The sequence below is a fragment of the Urocampus carinirostris genome, chromosome 13, assembly GCF_059441175.1.
Source record: "Urocampus carinirostris isolate Australia breed hairy pipefish chromosome 13, RoL_Ucar_1.0, whole genome shotgun sequence".
NCBI lineage: Eukaryota > Metazoa > Chordata > Actinopteri > Syngnathiformes > Syngnathidae > Urocampus > Urocampus carinirostris.
Genome location: NC_142361.1, coordinates 3,711,122 through 3,727,625, shown reverse-complemented (window position 1 = coordinate 3,727,625; position 16,504 = coordinate 3,711,122). Strand labels below are relative to the sequence as shown.

At 43.6% G+C, this 16,504-nt stretch overlaps 1 protein-coding gene and 1 pseudogene across 1 annotated transcript in view; both read left to right on the top strand.

Annotated features, from left to right (window-relative positions):
• The window catches only part of LOC148353516 (acetylcholine receptor subunit alpha-like), a 37,950-nt gene extending 26,480 nt beyond the window's left edge, over positions 1–11,470 (top strand). Inside the window, exons 7-10 of the mRNA XM_088351132.1 lie at positions 1,610–1,833; positions 2,370–2,484; positions 2,545–2,669; positions 11,055–11,470. Coding sequence (XP_088207258.1) covers positions 1,610–1,833; positions 2,370–2,484; positions 2,545–2,669; positions 11,055–11,183 — 593 coding nt within the window. The 3' untranslated portion in view covers positions 11,184–11,470. The remainder of the gene's footprint in view (positions 1–1,609; positions 1,834–2,369; positions 2,485–2,544; positions 2,670–11,054) is intronic.
• A 3,565-nt stretch (positions 11,471–15,035) lies between these two features.
• LOC148353515 (U2 spliceosomal RNA) lies at positions 15,036–15,195 on the top strand (annotated as a pseudogene).
• The last annotated feature ends 1,309 nt before the right edge of the window (positions 15,196–16,504 follow it).

Sequence of the window (16,504 nt, the reverse complement as noted above, 5' to 3'; positions counted from 1 at the left end):
TCTGGCACCTGCCCACAGTGCCAAAACCACCAGTAACTGGTGCACTGACCATGGCATCACTGTCCTTGATTGGCCTGCTAATTCCCCTGACCTGAACCCCATCGAGAATTTGTGGGGCATAGTTAAGAAGAAGATGAAAGACACCAGACTTACAAATGCAAATGAGCTGAAGGCCGCTATCGAAGCATCCTGGGCATCAATAACACCTCAGCAATGCCACAGGCTGATTGCCTCCATGCCATGCCGGATTGATGCAGTAATCCGTGCAAAAGGATTCCCAACCAAGTACTGAGTGCATCAATGGACATTTTCAAATGTTTGATTTAGTTTTGCTGTTATAAAATTATTTTTTTACTTGGTCTGAGGAAGTATTCTAATATTTTGAGATAGGATTTTTGAGTTTTTTTCAGCTGTAAGCCAAAATCAGCAATATTCAAATAATAAAAGGCTTGAAATAGTTCAGTTGATGTGTAATGAATCCAGAATGTATGACATTTTTGTTTTTTTAATTGCATTACAGAAAATAAAGAACTTTATCACAATATTCTAATTTTCTGAGACAGTCCTGTATATTGGAGGTAAGCAAAAAATAATTTGCTGTTGACATTCTTTTACTGATGGAGCCAACCTGAAAACAAAAAGTCTGGAGTTGGACATCCCTGCTTTAACGTGTCAGGAAAGCCTGTTTCTCTGTCTTTTGGGCACGGCCACAGTCAGTCCTCAAAGTGTTTTGCTTACATGGTGGTTTTTAGAAAAATTTAAAACGATTTGCGCGTGCGTAATGTAGATTCGTCAAGCTGTTCTATATGTGTGTACAGTTTGGAACGCAATGTTATTGGTGTACAGGCAAGCACAGGCAGAGAATGAGCAGGGTGACTGTTTAGCTTAGAATGTAGAATACAATGCACATTTAAAATCCGCCAAGTGGCTAAACTTCAAAAGTAAACTGCGATACTGCGAGGGTATACAGTATTTTAAAACGCTATAGAACAGGTGCCAAAGAAGCAACTCATGGGCTGACACAGGTCCGCTAAGAGTTTTAATCCGGCCTGCAAGACAAAACCCAGAGAAGCACAGGGAAAAAAATGAGCTACAGTTTGAAATATGCACACTTGATGTTGACAAAGCCAGGCACCGCTCGCAAACCAACTGGAGATATATTGCTTTCTCTTTTTATTCACTTTTTCCACTCTTTTTCGCTCTTTTTATTCTATTTCTCTTTTATTTGCTCTCTTTTTCACTCTCTCTCCTGCTTTATTTCTCTCTTTATCTCTCTTTTGCCCTCTTTTATTCACTGTTCCTCTTTTCATCTCTGCCTCCCTTCTCACCTTATTCTCTCACTCCCTTTTTTCTCTCTCTCCACCCACAGTCTTTGTTTTTCTTTCTCACTGTAATGCCCCGCGCACACACACACACACACACACACACACCTCCCTCTCTTTCTGTGTATCTCTTTTCACTAACCTCCTCTTTGCTCTCATATAATCTACTTGTTCGGCCCCACATGAGGTTTTTTTTCTCCCATGTGGCCCCTGAGCCCAAATAAGTTTGACAACTCTGCGCTATAGTAAAGCTTACCCCACTTAAGATAGCCTTGTTTCCTCTTCAGGCGAGAAGATGACACTGTCCATTTCTGTCCTGCTGTCCCTCACCGTCTTCTTGCTGGTCATCGTGGAGCTTATACCGTCCACATCTAGCGCCGTGCCGCTAATCGGGAAGTACATGCTGTTCACTATGGTGTTCGTCATCGCCTCCATCATCATCACCGTCATCGTCATCAACACGCACCACCGCTCACCCAGCACGCACACCATGCCCGCCTGGATACGAAAGGTAGAACATTGAAAAAGGTGGCTAGATGTCAACATATTTTCTCAAATAGTGTCTAATTCCCATTTGAGAAAAGGCACAGCAGATTTTAGATCAAAGTTCTGTATGCGGGGTGTAGATAAAAGGAGGTTTAGGGTTAGAATTTTGTGTTTGAGCTCCATACTAAGGTTTAGGGTTAGGAACTAAAGTTTGAAACCCATATTAGGGTTCTAAACTGAATGTAGGGTTCCAAAATGGGTTTAGAGTGAGGGATTACGGTTTGAAACAAGGTTACACCTAGGGTTAGGTGGAGGTTTAGGGTTGGGAACTAGAGTTTGAGCCCCATATTTTTTCAAACTAAGGTTTAGGCTCCCTTTCTTAAATTTTTTCTTTTAATTGTACTGGACCAATTAGGGAAATGGCTATGAAGGTCCTAAAAGTGCTAGAATTTGCCCATAAAAAGGTGTATGGACCCTGTTATTTTTTCAGAGAGTTGGCAACCCTAATCTAAAAAGGGCTGTATTATGATCTGACTGTTGTGCTGTTTTCCTCGCTGGCAGGTATTTATCGAAACCATACCCAACATGATGTTCTTCTCCACCATGAAGAGGCCCAGCCAGGAGATTCGACAGAAACGATTGTTTCCCACTGACATGGACATCTCTGACATCTCGGGTAAAAGCACTTTTGAGAACATGAAAAAGAATGTTCTGACATGAAGCTTGTGTTGCACAGGTAACCCCACTCCTGCCAGCGTGCCCTACCAGTCGCCCATCATCAAGAACTTCGACGTCCGCAGTGCCATTGAAGGTGTCAAATACATTGCAGAGACCATGAAGTCGGACGAGGAATCCAACAATGTAAGAATGGCGGGTCTTCTCCATTGTCTTAGTGTCTTTAGGTCAGGCATGACCAATGTCCGGCCCGGAGGCCAAATGCGGCCCGTGGTCAATTTTCATCCGTCCCGCTGCCTCCGTCATCAAACCAATAACGCCTGGCCCGCGTGTAGAATTATGTACCGGTAATACATTGAGCAGCAGCGCATGTTACCTGCGTGTTCTAATGCTGCCACCTGGAGGCGTAAATAGTAACAGCAAATTATTATGTTAGGCCCCCCCAATTTTCTAAAATGGCGGCAATTAACAAAAGGAGAAAAGTTGACTGCGAGGGCTGACGGTTCAAGGATGGGTGGAAATTGGATTAATTCTTCACTGAATTACGTAACAACTGTGTCTGCCTCATTTGTAAAGAGACAGTGGCTGTTTTTAAAGAGATGTGAAGCGACATTACCAAACAAAACATGGTGACGCATATGACAAGATCACAGGTAATGAACGCAACGAGAAACTGAAACATCTTGAAGCTAGCTTAATGTCACAGCAGCAATATTTTACAAAAGCTCGAGAGTCAAACAAGAGTGCTACAAAGGCTTGTTACGAGGTAGCAGTGCTGATCGCAAAGCATTGCAAACTTTTCACTGAGGGTGAATTGATCAAAGACTGTGTGATGACAATGGTAAAAAAATATATGTCCTGAGAAGCAGCAAGAGTTTGCCAAAGTCTGCCTGGCACGTAACACTGCAGCGCGCAGGATTGAGGAGGTGTCATCGGACATCAAAAGACAATTGGGAATCAGAGGAAAGGAGTTTGACTTTTTTTCACTAGCTTGCAACGAAAGCACAGACGCCTCTGACACTGCTCAGTTACTTATTTTTTTGAGAGGAGTGGACAACGAAATGAATATTATTGAAGAACTACTTGACCTACAGAGCCTGAAAAACCAAACAAGTGGAACAGATTTATTCTCTTCTGTTTGCGCTGACGTGGATAACATGAAACTCCTGTGGAATAAAATTTCTGGGATAATTACGGATGGCGCGCCATCAATGACTGGCAAACAAAGCGGATGAGCAACACTAATACAAAGTGAAGAAGGAGGGAAAGCTGTAAAACTCAATTGCATCATTCATCAGCAAGTTCTGTGTGCTAAACATCTCCGATACAAAGATGTTATGGGACTGGTGATAAAATCAATTAACTATATCTGCTCCAGAGCGCTATGCCACAGTCTTTTCCAACAGTTTCCTAGTGAGATTCATGCGGAATGTGGAGATGTTGTCTATCACAATGACGTGAGATGGTTCAGTCGGGGTTCCGCACTGTCATGCTTCTACTCACTTAGGCAAGAAATCTGTGAGTTTTTGGCTGAAAAAGGACAACCTATTGGAGAACTAAGTGACCCTATTTGTCTGGCTGATTTGGGGTTTTTAGTTGACATTACAAAGCATCTTAATGTACTCAACACCAGTCTCCAAGGACCAAATGCAGTCATAAACCAACTATATTCACATGTCAAGGCCTTTGAATCAAGCTGCTACTGTTGGAAAGACACCTGTCGTCGACCCAGCCCAGAACTGCACACTTTCCAGCGCTGCAAGAAATCATGGTCAGATTCCCACAGAGCGATGTCAGTGTGCAAACAAGGAGGTACGCGTCAGATAATTCATCTCTGGCTGAAGAGTTTAAACAACGCTTTCAGGACTTTGCAGCAATCGAGAAGGAGATCACTCTTTTTTCCTCACCTTTCTCCGTGGACACAGATGATGTTCCAGACCATTTGCAGCTGGAGGTCATTGAGCTGCAGTTAGACGCAGAGATCCGCGCTCAGCACCAGCAACTTACTCTCACCAACTTTAACCGACAGCTGAATAAGGACAGGTTTCCAGAGCATATTACATTTGGTAAGAAAATGCTAAGCTTGTTTGGGTCGATGTATTTTTGTGAGAAGACATTCTCGGTAATGAACTTAAATAAGAGCCATGTGAGGACACGGCTATCGGACTCTCACTTACAAGACATCTTGCGCATCAATACTACTGCCATTGAGCCAGACCTGGCCTTTGTCCTGCACTCCAGATCTCAGTTTCACCCATCACACTAATGCGGACAAGTCATCATTTTTCATTGAGGAGGGTTATGTTAGTCTATTATTCCGGAGTGAAAGCCTGCAGGGTTGGACTGTAAGGTACCCACAAAGCTCGCTACACTGCTAGTGCGCACATTACCACCGCGCGTCCTGTCCCTGGGTCGCCAAGCGAGAGTGAGAGAGAGGTATGCCAATCAACATTTATAGTTACTGTCATATTTTATATGAGCTCTGCACTTGTTGATATGACAATTTCTCTGTTATTGTGTTTAAAAATTCTGTAAATATTAAACTGCCATGGTGAGATTTTTTTTTTTTATGTTTCAAATGTAATTTGCACCCAAGAGTACAATTAGTTCTCTTCAACTGTTACAAAAAAGTTAAAGTGTCTAAAAAAGTGAAGTTAAGTAATTATTTAAATTCAACTTTCAATGTCGATTGAACTTTGATATCCATGCTTCAAATGAACCAAAACAAATGCTTAAGATATCTGAGATTAAAGTAAAAAAGCAAATGTGAAACACATAATGGCTCACTGAAATGTATTTAAATTAATTGCTGTTATATGTAAAGAACATCAGCCAAGGTTGGCCCACCTACATTTTTAACACACTAAATCTGGCCCCCTTGGTTTGGACACCCCTGATTTAGGTGGTCAAATGAATCATTAAAAAAAAAATACTTTTAGGGAGAATTGCTTTCAATTATTAGACGACTTACAAACGAGATTCTGGACAATCGTTCGGAAGTTGAATTTATTCGTAAGTTGCTTCAGTGCTATATTTTCTATGTTTAAGGTTTATATAAATATGTTTAAGACTTGTATAAGTAACCTGTATTGTTATTTACTAAAATAGTATGCTCTATAAAGAGAAATAAAGTTAAGTTTTACTTATTTTGGAAGATGGGCTTCAAGAGTTAGGCTACTTCCTCCTCCGTTGTAAAACGTGTCCGTTTTTCAACAGTATCAAGCTTCCATATTCCACTTTAATTTCAAATGAAACAGCTCCCATCTTATTTACACCAACCAGATTGAATGGATACACGAGATATTAAATGAAATGAAATGATCTGCATTTTATATAGCGCTTTTCAAGTCAATGACTTCTCTAAGCGATTTACAATGTGCTTCACATTTCCCAATAGCGACCGTGCAGCCATGTAAGGCGCAAACCTGCTTATTGGGGGCATTAGGGGTTCAGTGTCTTACCCAAGGACACTTCGACATGTAACACGGATGAGCCGGGATTCGAACTGCGATCCCAAGACGAGCGCTCTACTTCCTGAGCTACTGCCGCCCCAATAAAAAGGTCAAAGTTCTTAGCGTGCTGGAGATACAGTATAGAATGTTTACACGCGAACTGGGAAAAGGAAGCTGACTTTTTTTCTTCCGGGTGGATGCTGGGTGACCTCTCACAGCGCCACACGCCGGTAGCGGCGGAAAGAAGCACTACAGTACTGTCCTGTGCACCGAAAAAGGTGCACACAATACAAAATCTAACTTACAGCAATTTCAGGATATTATTTTACATCCTAAAAAAATGATCGTATCTCCCGTTTTTCGTAAGTCAAATAGTAGTAAGTAGGGGAGCATCTGTATATTGGGTTTAAAATTGGATTTTCTGATGATCACCCATTCGGTGGGACTGACGCTCCACCAGAATTAGGACCCCAAAAAAACAGTCTCATTGTATTCTGAAGGAAGATATCCTCCAAACATATGCTTTAATTATAGTTGAAGTGCTTTTAAATGTTTGAAATTCTTGCTCTTTTTCTTAGGTTAGGTGTTAGGTTAGGGTTAAGAGCTAGGTTTTGGGCTTCAAATAACAACTTTAAACGTATTATATGGTTCCAAATTAAAATTGCAGCTAAGTTAGAAACTAACGTATTGGGTCCTTTATTAGGGTATTAAACTGAATTTAGGGTTCAGAAATTTGGTTAGGATTTTGTTTGAGCTTCATGCCATCCATCCATCCATCCATCCATCCATCCATTGTCTTCCGCTTATCCGAGGTCGGGTCGCGGGGGCAGCAGCCTTAAAAGGGAAGCCCAGACGTCCCTATCCCCAGCCACCTCCTCCAGCTCTTCCGACAGGACCCCGAGGCGTTCCTAAGCCAGCCAAGATACATAGTCTCTCCAACGTGTCCTGGGTCGCCCCCGGGGCCTCCTGCCGGTGGGACATGCCCGGAACACCTCCCGAGGGAGGCGTCCAGGAGGCACCCTTATCAGATGCCCAAACCACCTCAACTGGCTCCTCTCAACGCGGAGGAGCAGTGGGCTGTACACAGAGTCCCTCCCGGATGACTGAGCTTCTCATCTTATCTCTAAGGGAGAACCCAGCCACCCTGCGGAGGAAACTCATTTCGGCCACTTGTATCCGGGATCGTGTTCTTTCGGTCATGACCCAAAGTTCATGACCATAGGTGAGGGTAAGAACGTAGATCGACCGGTAGATCGAGAGCTTTGCCTTTCGGCTCATCTCCCTCTTCACCACGACGGACCGGTACAGGGTCCGAATGATGGCAGCCGCAGGACCGACCCGTCTGTCGATCTCCTGTTCCATCCTATCCTCACTCGTAAACAAGACCCCAAGATACTTGAACTCCTCCACTTAGGACAAGACCTCCTCCCCGACCCGGAGGGAGCATACCACCCCTTTCCGACTGAGTACCATGGCCTCGGACTTGGAGGTGCTGATCCTCATCCCGGCCGCTTCACACTTTGCTGCAAATCGCTCCAGCGAGAGCTGAAGATCACGGCCTGAGGAAGCCAACAGCACCACGTCATCTGCAAAAAGCAGTGATGCAATGCTGAGGCCCCCAAACCGGACTCCATCCCCACCAAGGCTGCACCTAGAAATTCTGTCCATAAAAGTTATGAACAGAATCGGTGACAAAGGGCAGCCCTGGCCGAGCCCAACCCTCACCGGGAACGAATCCGACTTACTGCCGGCAATGCGGACTAGACTCTAGCACCGGGCATACAGGTACCGCACAGCCCGAATAAGACTGTGCGGTACCCCATACTCCTGAAGCACCTCCCACAGGGCCTTCCGAGAAACACGGTCGAATGCCTTCTCCAAGGCCACAAAACACATGTAGATTGGACAGGCAAACTCCCATGCACCCTCAAAGACGCTGCAGAGTGTATAGTGCTGGACAAAAGAGCTGGACAAAAACCACACTGTTCCTCCTGAATCCGAGATCCGACTTCCTGGCGGACCCTCCTCTCCAGTACCCCTGAATAGGCCTTACCAGGGTAGCTGAGAAGTGTGATTCCCCTGTAGTTGGAACACACTCTCCGGTCCCCCTTCTTAAAGACGGGAACCACCACCCCAGTCTGCCAGTCCAGAGGCACTGGCCCCGATGTCCACGCGATGTTGCAGAGGCGTGTCAACCATGACACGCCCACAACATCCAGAGCCTTAATGAACTCTGGGCGGATCTCATCGACCCCTGGGGCCCTGCCACCGAGGAGTTTTTTTACTTCAACCCCAGTGATACGAGAGCCCAACCCAGAGTCCTCAGGCTCTGCTTCCCCAGATGAAGACGTGTCTGGGATTGTGGAGGTCTTCGAAGTACTCCGCCCACCGATTCACAACGTCCCGGGTCGAGGTCAGCAGCGCCCCATCGGCACTATACACAGTGTCGATAGCACATCGCTTCCCCCCCTAAGACGCCGGATGGTGTGGACCAGAATTTCCTCGAAGCCGTTCGGAAGTCGGCTTCGATGGCCTCGCCACGCTCCTCCCATGCCCGAGTTTTTGCCTCGGCAACCGCCCAAGCTGCATTCCGCTTGGCCAGCCAATACCTGCCAGCTGCTTCCAGAGTCCCACAGGCCAGGAAGGCCCGATAAGACTCTTTCTTCAGCTTGACGGCATCCCTCACCACCGGTGACCACCAACGGGTCTGAGGGTTGCTGCCGCGGCAGGCACCGACTACCTGACGGCCACAGCTCCGATCAGCCGCTTCGACAAAGGAGGCACGGATCATGGTCCACCCTGACTCAATGTCCCCCGCCTCACTCGGGACATGGGCAAAGTTCTGCCGGAGTTGTGAATTGAAACTTCTTCTGACAGGAGATTCTGCCAGCCGTTCCCAACAGACCCTCACAACACGCTTGGGTCTGCCGGGTCGGGCCGGCATCTTCCCCCACCGTCGAAGCCAACTCACCACCAGGTGGTGATCAGTTGACAGCTCCGCCCCTCTCTTCACCCGAGTGTCCAGAGCATGCGGCCGCAGGTCAGACGAAACGACGACAAAGTCGATCATCGAACTACGGCCTAGGGTGTCCTGGTGCCAAGTGCACATCTGGACACCCTTATGTCTGAACATGGTGTTTATTATGGACAAACCATGACGGGCACAGAAGTCCAGTAACGAAACGCCACTCGGGTTCAGGTCAGGGGGGCCGTTCTTCCCAATCACGCCCCTCCAGGTCTCACTGTCATTGCCCACGTGAGCGTTGAAGTCTCCCAGCAGTACGAGGGAGTCCCCAGGGGGCGGGCTCTCAAGCACACCCTCTAAGGACTCCAAGAAGGGTGGGTACTCCGAACTGCTATTTGGTGCATAAGCACAAACAACAGTCAGGAACCGTCCCCCCCACCCAAAGGCGGAGGGAGGCTACCCTCTCGTCTACTGGGGTGAACCCCAACGTACAGGCGCCGAGCCGTGGAGCAACTAATATGCCCACACCGGCTCTGCGCCTCTCACCACGGGCAACTCCAGAGTGGAAGAGAGTCCAACCCCTCTCAAGAGGACTGGTACCAGAGCCCAAGCCGTGCGTGGAGGTGAGTCGGACTATATCTAGTCGGAATTTTTCAACCTCACGCACCAACTCGGGCTCCTTCCTTGCCAGAAAAGTAACGTTCCATGTCCCAAAAGCCAGTTTCTGTAGCCAGGGATCATCGCGCCAAGGACCCCTCCCTTGGACGCTACCCAGCGCACCTGACCCCTTTGGCTCCTCCTACAGGTGGTGAGCCAATGGGAAGAGGATCCCACGTTGTCCCTTCGGGCTGTGCCCGGCCGGCCCCCGTGGTTAAGGGTCCGGCCACCAGGCGCTCGCCAGCGGACCTCACCTCCAGGCCTGGCTCCAGAAGGGGGCCCCGGTAACGCGCGTCCGTGCGAGGGAAATTGAGGACCATTGTTTTTGCTCATCATAAGGGGTCATCTGATCTGCATTTTGTCTGGCCACTCACCTAGAACCTGTTTGCCATGGGTGACCCTACCAGGGGCTTAAAGCCCCCGACAACATGGCTCCTAGGATCATTGGGACACACAAACTCCTCCACCACGATAAGGTAGCAGATCAAGGAGGAGCTCCATGTTGGTGTAGGGTCCTAGATTAAGAGCTAAGGTTACAATTTGAGACGGGGTTAGGGGATTGGGTTACATCCAAGGTTGGGTATAGATCTAGGGTTTGGGCTGCAAGTTTGGGTTTTAAACAGATTTTAGGGTTCCAAAATAAGGTTGGCATTTGAAACTAATGTCCCGGCTCTTGTTCTTTTGATCAGCACTGGATATCTTCTTTTAATGGTACTATGGCTATTAAAGTCCGTCAGAGGTGCGTGAATTTGGCCATGAAAAAGGTAAATGAACCCTGCAACACTGGGACCAAAACATCGAATTGACGGAGGAAGAGGAAGATGGACAATTGGGGGATATCGAAAGGAAGAAACAACGAAAGTTTGCCTAAACTTGCGTTAGGGAATTCTAACCACATCAATATTTCCTGCATTACAATTGACAATTGGCAATCTGATCAACTCACTAATCTACCAGTAGATGTCTCAGATCACTTCTTGATCAGGAGGTAGAACTGGTCCACAGAGATTGAACATAGAAAAAGCCAACCAAAAACAGAATAGGGGATAGTCTCAATTAGGAATAATGATCCCTTTTCTGGGGGGAAGATTGCAGGTAGCAATCATTGAGTGCCAGGACTCACTGGCACAGATTAGCAGCACGATGCCGTGGCCTGACGGACAAAAGCAATGGCGGGCCTTTTTTTGTTTCTAGCAGCATGTATCAGCATTTCACATAAAATCAAACCTTAAGGGAACTACATAAGTAGGACTGTAAAAGTTAGAAAAAAAAATCAAAAGAAGAGAGGCGTTTTAAAAATTAACGGATCAATAAAAAAAGAATAAACATTGTTTGAGGCGACGCAGTTAATTTTCTTCCTTGCGCTTCTCTCATCGTTGTATCGCTGTCCACATTTAGCCCACGGGTCATGAGTTTGACACATGTGGCCTACATGAACATGAGTATGAATGCAGCTTAACTCTCCAAATTGAGAGTGACATTTTTTTATGATTGCAGGCAGCTGAAGAATGGAAGTTTGTGGCCATGGTCCTAGATCACATCCTGCTGTGTGTTTTTATGGCTGTGTGCATTGTCGGCACGCTGGCTGTATTCGCCAGCCGACTCATCGAGCTCAACACGCTGTGAAAGCAGAAATCACGGGTGGATTTGGAGTTTTTAAGATATAGTTGGATGTTTAAACCGAAATACCTTTTCATTTTCTTGTGGAGTATGGCAGAGGTCTCCAACATGGTGCCCGCGGGTATCAGAGTGCCCGCTTAGGACAGTTGAGGTTCTGAAAAGGGTTCACCAGGGCTTAGTCATTGTGATTTTCTAGTAAAATCATTTTTTTATTAATTGACTGAGTCTATTTAACCCTATTTTTAATAACAATGACAATGACATAATAAATTGTTATTTTAGAAATTCAACAAGATTCCAGTTCATGGGCTTCAATTAATAAGGATAGACTCAGAATCTTCATGTATTAAACAAATGTAATTATTCATCTTTTTCTTGATTTATTTGACAGGAATTACAACAAACTAATTTCCAATTTAAGGGTTATATAAAGTGAACGAGCAAAAAAATGTTCCGTTTTCTTGAGCTAGCTACCTTTTAGCATTGTAGCTAGCTAACTTCCTTTATTTCTAGCTATCAAGCCATCCATCTAGCTTTTTGCAATTTTTGCATGTTACCTAGCTAACTTTTTATCTTTTTTTGCTAGTTATGAAGCTAAAATTTAACCTCTTTAAGCTAGCTATCTAGTTTTTTTCTTCAGATTTCTACCTGGCTATTTAGTAGGCTTTTTACTTTTTTAGTAGCTCCCTTTGAGTTTTTTTTTACCTGCTAACTTTTCTAGCTAACTGTCTTCATACATTTCTAGCTATTTAGCTAACTGACTTGCTACCCTTATACATTTTCTTGGTAGCCAGATAGCTAGAGATAGCATGCTTTTTGACTTTGTAGCTAGCTATCTAGCAAGCTTTAAACAAAAAATTGCACAGTCTCTAACTAACATTTAATCTTTTTGCCAGTTATCAAACTAAATATTGGTCTCCTTTCTAGCTAGCTATTTCAGCTTTCTATTCGGCCATTCAGATGGCTTTTTACTCTTTTAGCTAGCTATCTAGCTCCCTCTTAGTTTTTTACCTGTTTACCTTTCGAGCTAACTAGCAAGCCATCTAGCTGAGTTGCTCTTTTAGAAATGCACATCAAAGACGGTTCACTTTGTGCAAATTAGTAACAAAAAGTAGTTTGACGCTTGAAAAGGGATAGACCCCTTCAGTATGGTAAAAGCTGTGTTTTTGATACTCAAGGCTAACAGTCGATGCCCGTCATACTTGAAACTGTTTGTAATTTTCTAAGGATTGTAGTTGTTTTATTCTTGATTTTTAAGGTTGATTTCTTTTGTTTGGGGTTCCAAACCATGTTTTGTATTTCACATCGGTAAGTCACTTTTACATAGGCGGCAATCGTGTGACTGATTTCTATATTCCAATGTTTAATGTTTTGATAACTTTCACAAATGTCAAATCTAAATTCCGGATGGCACACTGCTATTCTTTGCTACATTTCAAACATGCGGCTTTAAATTCAGTGCGGCTTATTTTTTTCTTTTTTGTGGCAGCACTGAGGAAATGGTAAGCTGCTCTTTTCAGAACGCATGCGCTTTACATACAAAACACCAGTGTCTGAAAACATTTATGACGCTCTTCTAGAGAAGTCAACATTTTTCATATGAGTGGGCTGTACTGGAAATTCTGGTATTGATCCCATCCAATTAAGTACACGGTACCATTGATGGATACCAATCCAATACTTTTTATTTAGAAATGTCATGATCATTGAATAATTGAATCATCCCCTTGAGTTAGTTCGTATTTACTTTAAACACAGCATAAAGATCTTAAAAATGTTTCATTTTTATCAAATAACTACAGTGCAAACTAACAGTAAAAAAATAACTAAAATACCTTCCATTGCACAATATTTAAAAAATTAACACAGTAATGCAAATTGTTGATTGTCTCTCACTAAGTCAGTTCCTATCGTGAAAACTGATTTACAGGTTTATGTTAAGGAACAGCAACATGTTTACATTGCAGCTCGTTGCTCTCTGTAGGATCACATTTTCTCCCCCTGTGATTTTATGTGAATTTGTGGTGTTGCCACAGAAGCAGATGACTTTACCGCACATAGTCAACACTGCTGTGCTTCCTGTATGCCTCAGTCATTTCTGATTAGAGATGGATGCACAGATTTGGCCCTCTCTTCTGCCTAGCAGGCAGGATGCAGCGGCAGGCCAGGTAGGGAGAGGTGCTAACTACTGAGTTGGGAAGTGTTGGTGGTAAATCATTTGGTGTTTATCACCAAGGGGAGGAAACTATGTTCAAGGAAGATTGAGTCCTGGTGAGTGCTGCCATTTCAATTTTTAGTATTTGAACTATAAAAACCAGCAAGGGTAGTGTAGTAAATCTTGTTGGGGGGAAAATGAGCTTGGGTTTAATTTTGTACTCCTTTTTTTTGTTTTTTGACGTGTGAGGAATGTCTTTTTTTTGAGAGTCATATTCAATGACACATTAAAAAAAAATTAATACTCTGTACGTTTTGTGCAGATGTCTTTTTGTTTTTGTAATTTACAGGATCAAGGATTTGGCGTGCCTTGCTCCCTATGGCATTATATTTGGGACAGAAGAATTGCCTTGTCCCAGGAGGGTGGTAGGACAAATTCCCCTGGACTTCTTTTTTCCACCTCCCTTTAGGATACATGTGGGTTTTTTTACCACTGAAACTGGTATTATTAAAAAAAACACCTGTAAATTATTTTTTTTGATGGAACATTATGTTTTTGGGGTGTTTCCAGTGTTTTCAATCTTGGAGGAATATTCTGTTAGTTTATACATGCAAGTAAAAATGGTCAAAGTGCTGTTTATGTTTTATTATTTTTGTTACGTTTAGGTTAAAAATAGATTAAACAAAGACCTCCCCTGTTATCTTCTTTGTCCTTCTAAACCAAAAAGTGTAACTTTTCAGTGTCTGCGTTTTTTGTCCGTTGGAGGTTTCTCTGTGTCTAATTTGAAATGGCCATTATTAATTGTGAGGTCCCAGCACACCTACCAGAGGACCTGGTGATCATTAAAACTCCAGCATCAGATCATTGACCTCCCTGCCTATCCACACCGCTCTCTATAAAACTCTTGATACCTTCTTTATGAATAGTAAGACTTTATTTATCAAGCCGTGCCTTTTTTTTGGACTGTGTTTAAGTAACGCGATATTCAATTTCTTCCTCTACGGAGTGGCCTTAGTTACTTACCTTGTCCCACTTTTGACATTGAATAAAGTGTTATTTTTTTCATGTCACTCACCAAAATCAACAAAATATTCTGTTTTCTCACTGCGACTTGTGTGTTTACAATATGTGATGCCAAAAGCATAGACCAGGGCTGGCGGACAAGTTTGACACAAAGAGCCGAAATTTTTAACTGTGAGAGTCAAAGAGCCACACCACGCACTGACCTGCCATGACAGACAGATGCACACAAACAAAAACATTTTATTTCCCATAACACACTCCTCTCCTTACAATACAACAAAGTATTGAATCTTGTGTTGGTTTTAAGGTAAGTGTCTACCCTCAATACACACAAAAAAAAACTAAACATGAATCCAGACAAAGAGCCATAGTATATAAAAATATGATGAGGCAAAGAGTCGCATTCTTATTGGCCAAGAGCCGCATGCTCTAGAGCCACGTGTTCGCCACCCCTGGCATAGACTGTCGTATCCCACTATATAGATGGATAAATCTGCGGAAGTTTCTTTATGGGTCCAAAAAATTAAATGGAGAGAAATATTGTAGCGTATTATGAACTGACCGATAACGGATAATGGATAATGAATAACGAAGATAGATCAATAACCCTTAAAAACCCCAAACCCCCAACCGTTTTTAGCACAGAGCTCGGAGCATCGGCCCCTGCTTCACGGCCAGAAATTTCTGGCTAGGCTGTACTTGCTCAACACACGCCACAGGAAATGATGCCAACTTATGCTAGCTTTGATTTTTGCAATCCGGAGATGGAATAAGAGCTTGCTCTGTCCACTCCACCCATCGGCCCGGTATTGCAGTACCTCCGGGAACGGTGCATTCGCAATGATCGCAGCAAGGCTTTAGGGCTAGGACCTTAGCTTGGCCTTTTGGCTGAGAGTAAGTGTACCGGCTCCTAGGCTTTGTAGCGTATTATGAACTGACCGATAACGGATAATGGATAATGAATAACGAAGATGGAACAATAACCCTTAAAAACCCCAAAACCCCACACACATGAGGACTTTGGAAAACGAGTAAACCAGAGTTTACATGTATCCTTTGTCTCTTTGTTATACAAGTCCCACAAAAACAGGCAAAAACAATCGCGGATGAGGGAAAGTGAGCATGGGTAATCTGATTACTTGTACACGTATACGCAAACAATCAAAATCAAATACCTAACCCACAGTGTAGGCATACCATTTATATGGTCAATTTCGAGCACTTTTAAAGTACTTTCACAGCCAATTTTTCAATTACTCCAGTAACATTAACAGAAGAAATCTGATGTGAATTAAGTATTTTGCAGAGCCACAAATATACCCGCAATTTGCATCTGCAATTTTTAATCTTGCATGTGCATTTATGAGGACATATCATTTTTAGGTCTCGAGTAAATTGCAAATATATTTGTTTTTGAGACTGATCTCTCACCATATGGGTGTTGGGTGAAAATGATTGTAATATGTAGCAAACATTTTTAATTGCAAAAAGTTCTTCCCGTTACAATTTATCAATGGGAAACAATACTTTTATTTTTTTGCATGGGCTATAATAAATGTCCATAACTGATAAGTAATCCTTGTACTGATACACATTTCATAGTGCCCTATTTGTGTGTAGCATGCACCTGTCCTCTTGGGCACGATCAGTAGTAGGCAATGAAGCTTCATCGGATAATGCAAAAACATGACAGCTGCTGTTAATCACGAGGGAAGAAGAAATGCAATGGATAAGTGGAGCCAACATAGAGCAGTGTCTGCCTCATATTTAAGCTGACTTCTTGAGAAACATGGCAACAGTTTAACCTTTTACCAGAACTTCACCCAAAATTCAAGCACTTTTCACACCTTGAAAGCGCATTAAAATTTAAGCATTATTAAGGATTTTAAGCACCAATACAAACCCTGCACCCAGAGGTCTCAAACTCAATTCACCCGAGGGCTGCTGGAAACGGTCTGGGGTGAGGCTCTGCTACTTTAGGTATTTCACAATAATTGCTAGGATTACAAACATTCCAATGTTCTCAATATCTTCATTGCAGGTTTTATTTATAGCACTGTGGAGTAAGTATTTGCAATGTAGAATGTATTGTTTTGCATATTCAGGAATTATGTGTTGTGGTTTGACTTTAAATATTTCCAGTGTGTAA